This window comes from Nesoenas mayeri (genome assembly GCF_963082525.1).
Source record: "Nesoenas mayeri genome assembly, chromosome: 1".
Taxonomy (NCBI): domain Eukaryota; kingdom Metazoa; phylum Chordata; class Aves; order Columbiformes; family Columbidae; genus Nesoenas; species Nesoenas mayeri.
This window is the reverse complement of record NC_137541.1, coordinates 70,072,795-70,085,577: the sequence shown is the minus strand read 5'-3', so window position 1 is coordinate 70,085,577 and position 12,783 is coordinate 70,072,795. Positions and strand designations below refer to the sequence as shown.

The following is a 12,783-nucleotide window of genomic DNA, read 5'->3' as shown; positions in this document are numbered from 1 at the left end:
GTCCTTAATGAATAGTGTAAAGATATTGGGGAAGACCAGAGGTACTTCAGATCCTCTTACAAAGTGGCCAGTTCTACAGAGTCAAGGTTTGGCATTTGGGTGTATGTTTTTGCTTTATGCTATTTGGGCCACCTGTCTGCCAAGGATCAGCCTTTCTGATGAAGATAAATTGCCTCTGCCCACTGTAGCTTTAGTTTTTAGTTCCAGCTGGGAAATGCTGGTAATACTGAGATACAAAATCATCTTCTGAATACATTGCAGTTAACTTCAGTTGTATAAATCCAAGCATTAGCTGGATACTATAAATAGGCAGGATGTGCAAGGAGGCCAAGTTGAAAACGAGCATGAACCATGCCTTCTTTCTTTAATGCAGTGCTACGTTTCATCACGTATAATATATTTCATCTGAAAATGAAACAATATGTATGCACTTTGTGGCTGTACTAATTAAGTGGACATAATGAAGCAATGGATTTCACACTTTGGAGATGTGGATGGGGAGAGATGGGTAAGTTTTTCTCAAGTGTTCTTGCTTTTAGTGCTTTCTTGGAGGTAGTTTTCCACAAGATTGGGTAGAGAGCAGAAATACATCTGTTTTACATTAAATGATGGCTTTACTTGGGCAATGGAAAAAGATGGCACTTTAAAAAGTGGAAAGAAGGATAAAAAAGAAAAACTTGGCAACTCCAGAATGGAGCAACAATTACAAGAACTATCTTAAAATTCCCAGGATTCATAATTTATTTTTTCCACGCTTGCATTTTTCTGATGTTGCTGATGTTAAAACAGTGAGACAGAGGAAATTCAGTAGGATTTTACGAAGTACAGATATCTCCGTGAAACATTCTCTTTTATTCAGGCTGCTCCCACAGCAGCTGCTGGGATTAACATGTGGGTGGTAGCAAAAGGGATAGGAAGTAGGACTCATATGTTCATTTAAAAAAAAATTATACGAGATAATTTTTTCTGTTGTGTTCTTCAGCCAGTGACAATGAAGTAATGGTGATGGTCTCCACCTTAACTACAGTTATCTATGGGTATAAGGCAGAACTAAAATTAATGCAGATGTTTTTCAGAAACAAAGCCATGGGAGGCATCTTTGTGGTGGGAGAGAAGAAAAGTTATTCAAGCAATGTAACAGTACCTAGTTATGTGTCACCTACTGTAGTTTACCTTTTTTTCTTCCCTTTATACATTCACCCGTGAAACACTCCTTTTTTTTTCCTTCTCACATTAACATAAGGTGGTCCCAAAGTACAAAGAGCTGAGAATTGACTCATGTGGTAGACATTTTTATCTTCGAGTAAAGCTAGAAGTCGAGGACACTGAGCATCTGTCTGGTTTTGAACAAGACTGTGGGGTGTGACATGCGAATACCTTCCAAGAGTGTGGTAAGTGATGCATCCCATGGGGCTGCTTTTCACATCCTCTCATTTGGAGGGTGTAATGCTTCATTCTGTCTTTGCAGGGCTGGGGACTGGAAAGACTGGGAACTGTGCTCTCCCTGCAGTGGGGTCTGAGCTATATGACAGCACCTCCAGGTTGTTCAGCAACTTAGCTGACTTGAAATAGAGCATTGGAATAAAACATATTCTGAGTGATTTTTAACTAAAAGCTAACGTGAAAATGTGGGAGTTTAAACCAATGTAAACATATTAAATTGGAAACGATTTTCAAACGCAGTAAAGAAAAAAATTGTGTTTGTGCTCTTGAAATTCCTAAAGGACACATTTTTCCTTCCAAGTCACGATTTAATTAGATTATATTTTATTAGACATTCTTTACAAATTTTAAAATACTGCTATTATACATGCACAAAGGAAAATCAGTTTGAACAATTGTATGTAGGCATTCATTGAAGTCAACCACGAAACGGGAACATCTTATGTCACTTATCAATGTACTCGATATGTATATCTAAAGTGCATTATGTTACAAAAAATATAGAAAGTCAGCAGCACCAAGATACGTTCACAAAATAAATACACCAGTCAACAAAATAAATTATGTTAAATGTGATAATAATAATTGTCTTAGCCTTAGGGGGAAAAAAAAAAAAAAAAAAGAAAAGAAACAAAGAAAATTCACAATAACCAAATGTGCAGTTTCAGAGAGCAATGGGGGAAAAAGTTTTATTCTGAGCATTTACAATATTTACAGGTAATAAATATTTTAATACTTCCCATATGTTCACTATTACAGAATACTGCAATATGTCTTCCAAAAATTTCTTGCTGAAAATGTCAGCGCCTCCTGGAAAGAAAAAAGGACAGAAAATAATTAAAAAATTAATTTTCACTTCAAATACATGGACATAAAAGTAATAGCAAGAGTGCCACAAACTATAACATGTTCCTCTTGCTGGTAAACATTCACAATAATAAGGCCTGTTTAACAATGCTACAGTTTAGACATCTTTGCAAGACTTCTAGTGTTATTTTCTTCAATGCAACGTAGCTAGCAGTATGAAGACGTGCAGTTTGTCATTACACTGAAGCCATCTATTCCAATATATTGTACAATCAAAGGAACAGAAAAGGGCTTTAGTTTTGTTTAGAGGTTTCTGCAAGAAGATTACTGAGTGCTACAGGACGTGATGCTAAACTTGTGACTAATGTGGTCCCACAGGGCTTATTAGGTCTGTCTTTCCCACTGACAGACCACCTGCTGGGGACGGGTCTGTTCATCTTAGAGGTATATATTTCTGTGGTGTCATGTACGTGAGTGTATGCAGTACTCATGCTGTAAAGGCTGCTCAGATCTTGAGCAAACCCTTGACAGCGTATCTCTTAAAGTACCTGAATGAATGAAAATACTATAATCCTGAAGCTTTCACTCTGTGAGACAAAGAACTTGGTCCTGAAAGAAAACGAGCATCTCCTGTTAAGCTCTGACTCCTATTTCATTTAGTCCAAGTTGAAACAGTCAGCTGTGTACAGTCCTAAGATTTTGGAATTTTCTAAGGGATGCTGGCAACCTGGTGTGAGTTATCTACTCCTCCCTTCCTTGTGAAGGCATGAGAACAAAAGCAGAGCCTGCTTCTTCCCTGTCAGTGCGTTACTTACACTACAATATTACTTTCAATTACTTCTTAGCAGTGCTGCAGGAAATGCTGAAGAGTTGGGCTTTTTTTCCCCTCTGTCCCTGTGAACAACACATTTCCGTAATGTATGTTGGTTCCTTAGGAAACAGCTACAGGGTGGAATGCGAAGCTATAGGATGGAGCTGGATTTGCTCTATTGCTGAGCTGATCACCCAAGCTGCGGGTAGCTTTCCACATGGCAGACATGTGTGGGTGTGAGACGCACCAGAAAGCAAATCCTTTGGAGCTTAAGAGGGATTTTTTTATGTGCACATTGAAAATGAGACTACATCTAATATTAGGGAGTTTACTCATTTGAAAGATTTCTTAGAAAATTAGGTAATAACAGCTTAATTGAATTGGAACAGGAATATAGCTGGAATGTCCATGAGAAATAATTTTTAAGTGCCTGGAATGGAAATGCCAGCATGGAATTCCTTAATAATTAACTAGCAATATTAGGGTGTATTCAGGCTATAGTGCAATATGTACAGTAATGGCACACAATTCATAAAGCGTGACTGTATATGTTGCTGCAATACACAGGCCTATTTTTAAGAGGGTGACATCTTCGATTTGGCTTGGATTTTAGGCTTTGTTTTGGAGTTTGAGCTAAGCCACATCTTGACAATGGGCTCTGTACTAATGACTACTTGCAAGTTGCTTTCTGTGATTTGGTCCCAGATTTTGCAAGGTTGGCTTCTTTTGCAAGATACTTCCTGTAGTAAGTGAGAAGATCTAGAGAGCACATTATTTTTGGTCTTCTTTCTGACACAACCCCAAAATTTTGGGATCAAGACTGGGTGGGGGAATTAGCATGAGGATTGTAATTCAGTGTGTTGAGCAGAAAAGAAGCACAAAGATGCAGTGAAAAACATGCATCTTATCTTTGCACTTCTTTGACATTTACCCTGCTGCATTCTACTTCTTCACTGTAAAGTAACGGTGCTTCTCCTAAGCTGCAGCCAGGCTCGAGGGAGCTAAGAAAGCAGCTTCTAATGGTGTAACATATGGAAATCCTGTCTGCACATGCCCTCCTTGCCCCCTAACCAGCAGATAAAGTAGAAGTTTCTGATCCTGTTCAGTGCAGCTGAGGAATCGATGTCACTCAGATGTTGTCACCCTTCATCTAAAATGTGCTCTCCCATCTTGTGCCAACAATGGCATAAACAACTACATTGAACCTTATTCCCCCTATCTTAAGTAGATGTCAGGGAAGGAAACTTGCTTTCCTTTAAAGTTTAGAAATTATATATTTTGCCAGCCTAGTGGGATAACTACAAGCTTTTATACTAGCAGTTACTTAAGAGCTGAACCAGCATATTATGCTCTGTACATGTGAAGGAGGAATTTCATTTTCTTGTTTTACGGTTTCTCTTTGTTTATTCATCTTCAATTAAGTATCTAAAATATAGCTCCGCTTTAGGAATCTGTTTCTTGCCCTGAAGAAATACTGCATCTTGGTGAAATCAGTAGTTCAAAGCTGGATTGCCTTCAGCAGTCTAGACTCCACAGCAAAGCTGACTGCCTTCAGCCATCTAACCATACTTGAAACAGAAAGGCTGAACTAGGAAAATCAACAGGCTTGTACCTGTAACTCTTTTACATATCTCATTGGATATACAACCGAAGACAGAGTAGTAAGAAAAAGAAGTAAAAGTTGAAAAAGTTGAAATGCCCTGGATTTTTTTTTCCCTACAGTCAAGATTTAGATGTGCTGAAGACAGGTGTTATTTATTGGCCACCACAATCCCTTAACATCTGTTGAAACGTCAGGTGTCTCCTTCCTGGGAGTCCCAGAGTGTGCTTTTCTTAAGGCGCTGAGACAAACCAGCCACTTTTACTTCACCAATTACTGCTACAGCCATGCTAACTGGTTCATAGCCAGGGACACTGACTGCTGAGACCCAAATGCCAGTAACTCCTGTAGATGTTGGTAGAAGTTGAGGCAATGCAGCATGTTGCAAACTGTGGCCTATGAAGTTTAACCCAAGACTGGATTGTGGGAAATTCCACAGCTGGTGTCTCTTTCTAAGGGATTTACTGTGAGCAAGTGGCACTCCTCTTATGTCTCTCTTCTGCCAAAGTGAAGGGGAGGAGGAGAGAAAAGGGTGGGCCTTTTGCTGTTGAAAAGACAAACATTTAAGGAGAGCTGAGGATTGGACTCCTTGGCTCTGTATGCAAGTGTGCAGACTTCCACTCAAGCTATGATGGCTGCAAGCAGATGAGTTGCTTGGGGCACCTAAGCTGAAGTCTTCAGCTCACTGCTGCCATGAAAAACCGTCATTGTCATACATGAGGGAAGCACGTCTCTCTCCAAAAGCAATGCTCAACATTTTTCAACAGCAACGTAATTGTTTCATGAGCTGGCAAAATGATGGAGCTGTATTCAAATGTCCTAATGGCAGGGAAAATTTTATGGTGAAAGGCTGGTCTGCGTTGTTTGCAGATATTACTAAGAGCTAAATTTTCCGTATCCTCCCCTAAGGTTAAACAGTAAAATGAAAAACTGTAAAGTAAGAGTAGGAAACTTGCCAAGAAGGGGAGGCTTTGAGAGGGAGGAAAGAAAGCTTCACCATTTTATAGATGCAGAGCCTTAAATAAAACTCAAAGTTTTCAATCTGCTGAGGCCCAAGTGTGGGACCAGTATCTGTTGTGAGAGGCATTATGGTTAAAAGAGGAAAGAAAATTTTAATGGCTATGATGTGCTTTCTTTTTGCAGAAATTACTTACTACTCACTCAGCTTCAGGAAGCTCATTTTGGCAATAATTGGTTTACTTGAGTTGTTTGTCATAGGAAAAGAAGACTTTATCACCAGTGCAAAGTGGAAAGGGAACTTACCTCCAGAAAGCACCTTGAGATTGTGCTCTGCTTGAAAGCCACTGTACAGTTATGAGCACAAAGATGTGCTATTGCTCCAAGTTTGAGTGAGGCCTTGACCTCTCACACTGAAGGATAACAATTTCAATAAATGTGTGATATACCCTCTAAAATTATATATCAAAATTACCTTAAATTGTGATTATGTGTAGTAACGGAGTTGTCCAAGAGCGGGCTCATGGTCACACTGCTTCCATACATGTCAGAATTTAGCCAAGCTGAGCGAGCTCGCCTCTTTTTCTTCTCCTGTTCCTTACGTTTTCCAGGCTTTGCTTTCTTTTTCTTCCCTGATGCCTTCAGGGGTTGCTCCTTGTAGGTCTGTGATTTGTTTGTCTCCTGAGTTAGGTATCTGCCCTCATCTTCGCTACCAAATCGGACAGGGTAGTTCTTCGTGTTGGTAGCAGGCTTAGGGTTAGGTGAAACCTCTGAAGTTGCACGAATTTCTGCAGTGTTGACACCTTCAATTAAATTTTGAAGGAATATTCTTCTTCGTAAGTCTTGAATTGACTTGCCCTTGTCATGCAATAGCTGGTGCTCTGATACAGCTCGTTTGCTAAAGAAAGAGAGGAGGGGAAAAAAAATAAAATAGAATTTGGTTATTGCCCAGTACTTGGCAGAGCTCCTCTCCTCTGGCAGTGGTGGCCACAGTGACTGTGTACCAGCTCTCAGGACTGAAAACATCTAGGTAAATCAGACTGTGGGAGCAAGCCTTACTTCTCAGAGTAGCTGCTCTCTCCAGAGAAGGGAAAGACCTAAGTGGGTAATGATTCTCAGCTGACCAGTCACATACCACTGGACCTGGAGTTGGATTGGTCAGTGATCTGTTCTAGGAAAGCATGATAACTCTTAATATATCACACTTCAGGCAGTAAAAGCAGGAAGGCAGCCATCAGAGATAGAAAAACTAATGGGTCAGATAATGGAGCATTGCAGTCAAGAAAGAGAAGGAATAACAAGTACTTGTACTGAAGCCGGAAGCAGTGTTTATACAGCATCATTCTAATAATTTTCTTCTGCTCAGTCATGTACTTCAAAAACATAACTAAATACATAAAAGTGCATTTCATTTCTAAATTTAAATAAGTTCAATGGAAGGAGTGTAATGGAAAATGTTCAAATTTGGGTGCCTAAAATGTGGGCACTTCAGTCCATGATAAGCTATCCAGAGAGGCAGCAGCCCGAGCAACAGCAGAGATGAGCCTCAGCCACTCCTGCTGATTTTACTGCTTGGCCACTTGTGTCTAGTTATGGTTTGAAATGCCTTTCTAGTATTCCTTTAAGTGCAAACTTTTGGGGCCGAAATTATTCTCTGCTGTGCTCTCTGAGTTTTATGCTAGCTGTCTTCACTGGATCTTCTTCAGGAGCCTCCCGATTTGAGTCAATCTCTGGTATTTTTCCAGAGTTTGTGACCTTCTGTTTCACTATTGTCTGCTTTGTTTTCGAGGAACTAGGAGATGGTTAGCTACCTGTCTTTTAGAGACATTGCACTGGCAAAGAAGGTATGAAACATCTGAGGAAAGATAAAAATGGCACCTGGATAATAAATATCTGTGAGAAAATACATGCTTTTTCCTTGGTGAGGGATAGATGCACAGCTGCACTGTGAAGCACAGAAAGAATACAAGCTGGGATTTTAGCTGTGTTCCCATGAATGCTATAATACAGTTTATCCTTCCAATTGCCCTACTTCAGTGCGCTGAGATTGGCCATGTATCCTCTCATCTTGCATCAGGGTACTGCATGTGACTGGATTCTTACTGGCCAAAGAAAATGAATTCACTGCCTTGCCGGTCATACAATCATTGGGTCAGTTAGCTGGATAAGAAGCTGTTTCTGCATGTGGGTGAAATGGGAGAAGACACATAACTGTGAGTGAATATTCCTTCCTTCCGTCCCAACCCTAATTGTCCCATCACGTTACCAGGTTTCAAAATGTGGTGGACACAGATATTATGCTAAATGATGAGGAGTGTTCTGCAATTTATCTTCAGCCAAACTATTTAGAGTTGTGATTTGTTTAACACTAGAGCTATTTCGAATTGGCAACTTCAACTAACATTGATTTAAGAGCATCCCATTCACTTTTTGTCTTTGTAGATCTGCACTTTCTGAGTATTGGGTTCAAGTGATGTGTTTGAGTGATATTATGTCTCTGTTACTCAGTATAAAATTCAAACAGCAGCTTTCACCCATTCCACAATGAGACTGAAATATGACTGTTGTTTTCACATGAAGTGATAGAGTAGGGATACTTGCTCAAAATCAGGCCTAGATATACCCAGGTTGGTGAACACACATTTGACCAAACTTTGTCTATATTTTAAGCATCCTAAAATCAGTTTTGGATTACCTCAGGCTTTAGGGAATTGTTTTATATCCTTCAACTCAATGTCCCTAAGAAAAATGTGATGTGAATAATACCGAGTGGAACCCATATTGTTTCTTTCTCTTCAGTGCAGCTGTGACCATTAACGCAAGCTCAGAATCTCCCCCAGGAGAATTTTTTTGACCAGTGCACTCCCTGAAGCTCTCCAATAATACCTCTAACAACTTTTTTGTTGAAGTCAGTCTGATTTGCAAGTATGCCAATAAAACTAGCACCTTGGCCTCCTCTGAGTGGCGTCCTTCTGTGCTGCTTGTCAAGCTGTCCATTGTGGCTCACGTTACATTCCTAGCTTCAGTAATCTATTTTGCCAGGATATTTGCATGGGAAATGCAGTTCTCCTTTCACTCCTCTGGTTTATAAAAAGCATACAAAATCTTAGTGCTTTACTGAGTCTAAAACAGTATGTCTCATATGATGAGCAAAGCTTTCCTACTGCCTCTTGTAAACTACCAAGGATAATTCCTTTTAACACAGACAACCTAAAGCTGCCTTAATCCTGTAATGTGTACTTGGTCAATTTACCCACTGTGACAAAATCTTGAATCTCTAAAACCTGTTATTAAAGTACACTTGATTGAAAAGCTATTCCATTTTACAGAGCTGAAACCTAAAGATTTGGTTCCAGTACACACAAGGGCAGTCAAACAGCATTACAAGATCTACATCTTGAGTGAGTACGCATTTCCAAAATAATGCAGGGATTGACATATGAGGGGTTAGTGAGCCAAAGAGGGTGGGTTTCTGTTTAAATGTCTGTATGATATTTAGCATCAAGTCTGGCCCCAAATAACATTCTGCTATTCCAGATGATTGTATAACATTACGTAGTGTTATATTTCACATGACTTTTATTATTCAGCCAGACTTAAGGATTACCTTTTGCCTACCAATTTCCTTTGCATACTCTAGATCAGAAATCTTCTCAAAACAAAGAAGATGTGGTAGATACGTATCTCTTTGACCTTCTGCCTCAGTTATGCAAACAACTTCTGTGTTTGTAAATCAGGAAAAAATACTTGCCCAAGAAGGCTGATGTAAGAAGTGCTTCATAATGGAGATATCAACAATATCTCACCCACACAGACAGAGGAAGAAGGCAATGGCAACTGGAATGATTGCATCCACATATTTGGTACGGTATTTAAAAAGAACCATTAAGCTGTTAAGGTTAAAATGACCCACTAGAGGTCCCTTCCATCCTTCTACAAAATGTGCCTGTCATTCAAGGAAAAAGAGTCTGACCCCAAACCAAGTGCACTAAGTGCTAAGCTTACATGTGGTGGGGACTTTTGAGAGAAGGATGTTGATGGCTTGTATTTGACTGGAGCCTTCAAACTAATTATTGTATCCAAATGCACTATGCACGTACAAGATAAGGACTCATTGTGGGAAAAATCTAGAAACCTATAACTATTCTGCCTTAATGTACTTCTAGATAAGCTGTGCTATTCGGGCACATTTCTTCTTTTTTTTTTTTTTTTTTTTTTCTGGCTATCTGGTGTCTCTGACACATTCAAGTGACAACTTTCTGTCTCAGAGTTGCTGTTATTTAACTGTTATTGCCCTTGACTATTCATGTTGGATCTGATCAGCAAAATAACTGCAAAGGATTTGGTCAGCTCTCTGTCTGGATTTTGCAAGACTGAGTGCCCTTGTCCCTGGCTCCAAAGGGAGTGAAAACTGCTCAACCTATCTCAGGGTTAGGAAAAATATTTTCAGATGATCTAGGCACATGATGCTGCAGTGTCTGGGCATGCTGATAAAAATATCTAATTTCACTTTGAGGCATTACTGGGTTTCTCAGAAGTTCTTCAGCAGCTTAAGTGTTTCTATGACAAATAATATGTCTGGCAATCTTTTCTTGGGACAGTTTGCTATTGCTTTCCATGGGAGATTTGCCTCAGTAAAGCTGTAGAACCAGGCCTATGTAATTTTTATTATTTTTGCATGGTTATAATAATGTGCTTCAGTATTTTCATCCATTACTGGTTTAAGCCTTTCACTGAAAAAAAATGTCTCTAGGCTTAAGTGAGTTATTAACCATTAACTCTAGGAATAGTCTGTGGTGATATTAAAACAGGACACATGTTTGAGTGTGGTGTCTGTGTTTGTACTGTACCCACAAACAAAACTACGTGAATGCCACTAACTGACAGCTAACTGGTTTCTTGTGTGTTTTACATGCCATAGCAAAGAGGGAGCTGAGAAATATATTTTGACTATTTAGTTTCCACTTCCTCTGCCCCATCAGAACAGAATGGGGATGTTGGGAAGACCTCTAACCCTGACCTTTAAAAACAAGTGTTAGCACAAAGCTAACTTCAAAAACAGAGAGAGTAATTCTTAGCAAATCTAACTTAGAAAATCTAACTAAAAAAAATAAATTTGGCTTACATCCAGTTCAGAGTTTCCTAGCCAAGAAAATAACAGCATTTAACTGTACTTCAAATATTTTCATTTTTATTTCTAAAAAAGTTTGATTCCTCTCTATACAAAAAGAAGAAAATGATCTCAAATGAAAGAAATAGCTCAACAATTGTCCACAGGAGTACAAAAGAGCTAAGCATTAATAGGCTGGGAAGAATACACTGTAGCATTATAAGCAATAACATGTTCTACACAAATTGCTGTAGGAGATTTGTAATAGCTGTCTGACTCGTGCCAAAGTTTAGGTGTATCTGAAGTCAGTTCACCTGGGGGATTTTTTTTTTGTTGCTTAAATGGCAGAGGAAGTGCTATTTGAATATCTTGTCCTTATACATGTAATAAAACAGTTACAAGGAAACCCATCTGAAGTTAAGTTTGCTGTGTCATGTTTGCCTGTAAATTGTGACGGGATTTTCCAACTCTCTTTCTCCAATCTGCCTTCCTTTTGAACTTATTAACAATACAGCCCTCCACAGTATGACTGAAGTGTTTCTTCCTTAGAAAATCTGATGCAAGTCCAGTGAAAGCCAGAGAATTAGATGTGTGAGGCAGCTGGTCCTACATCAGCCCAGTGGCTACCCTTCTGCACTTTGCGTAGGGGTATTAGCATAAACCGTGTTGATTACTTTGGAAGAAACAAAAAGGTCATTTCCTGAACAGGCTCTCTTAAGTTACATTATCATTTATCAAAAAGTATGCTTCTGTCTCCAAGTCAGATACTGGACTCCCTTTGGATTTTTTTTCTTAAGTGGCAGAAATCCAAATGCATTGTTCAGTACTTCAGTTTCATGGTGGCCCTCACGACTGCGTGTTACCCCTACCCTTATCAATATTGGCTCCATGCCAGTGCCAGAGAAGTTTATGACACTTAGTGTAACACACGGCGGTTTGATAAAACGGGATTCTCCCTACTAGGACCCCATCCCGAGTGCAGAACGGTGCATGCACAGTAGCACATGCTGGGCAAGCACACAGCTGCATTGCTGTTCCCCTCGGAAGAAGAGACTCTCAGCTTTAACATCTCCTTCCCAAAAGTTGTATAAGGTCAGACAGCTGAAAAGCGCCCTTTCCCTGCCCCAAGCGCACTTTGCCTATCACTTAGACATCACCGGTGAGCACCTGGGGCAGGTAATGCGGAGCCGCACCGGGAGCGCTCCTGGAGGCTGCAACCCTCCACCCCCACTGCCCGGGCCGGCAGCGCCGGTGCCGACGGCGGGAGTTCCCGCCACCGCCACCGGCGCTGCCAGCCCGGGGGGGACCCTCCCTCCCCACCCGCACCGTCACCGAAGCGAGAAAAAAAAAAACAAACAAAACAACAAAACAAAACTCACAGTCTGCGGCTGATCCCCTCTACTGATCTCCCGTAAGAAGGCACGGAATAACTCAGCAGAAACACTGCGAAACTCCACTGCTGGAAGAGTTTAGTGAACATTGTATCCTCCGGGTCTTAAAACCTGCAAGGAAAAGGAGATCAGTCCCCAGGGACACATGCGCCAGTGCCGTCCTCAAGCAGTCCCCGCTTTCGGCTCTACCAGCTCCCAGGCTGTGAAGGAAAAACAAACTTTCTGAACTCTCGTCAGCGGCTCAGTTCTTCCAAACTTCGCTCCGTCTCTCTCCCTTCCTTGCTCTCTGCCTCTCTCCCTCCCTTTCTCCCTCCTTCCCTCCCTCCCTCTCTCTCTGCCTCTCGCTGCCCCGAGGCAAGGGCTCTCTCAATACTCGTTTAAAAAACCATCTAGCTCATACTTGAGTCGGGTTAGAGAGCGCGTCCGTTCGTCTCCCTGAGGCGTGTTCAATTCTAATCCGCTAAACCGCTGTCTCAGGGCTTTACGTTACAGGAGAAGCCCTCTTTGCTTCCCAAAAGTCATCTCAGCTACTCTCTTCTCTGTAAACACACGCGTGGACACACACACACGCACACATACAGCGATTCAGGCCGGGGGGTGGCGGAGGGGGAGTGCAGATGGAAATGCATCTATACATCTGTCTTTAAGTATACCTCTGAAAAAA

The 12,783-nt window shown here is 40.8% G+C and overlaps 1 protein-coding gene across 1 annotated transcript; it reads right to left on the bottom strand.

The window, feature by feature from the left end:
- Positions 1-6,089: 6,089 nt before the first annotated feature.
- PTHLH (parathyroid hormone like hormone) lies at positions 6,090-12,301 on the bottom strand (the record flags this gene model as incomplete). The annotated part of the gene is made up of 2 exons (XM_080350927.1): positions 12,108-12,301; positions 6,090-6,516 (listed from the first exon to the last, which is right to left on the bottom strand). Exons 1-2 carry the CDS (start codon positions 12,206-12,208, stop codon positions 6,090-6,092), a joined length of 528 nt encoding a protein of 175 aa, XP_080207053.1. The 5' UTR covers positions 12,209-12,301.
- Between the last annotated feature and the right edge of the window lie 482 nt (positions 12,302-12,783).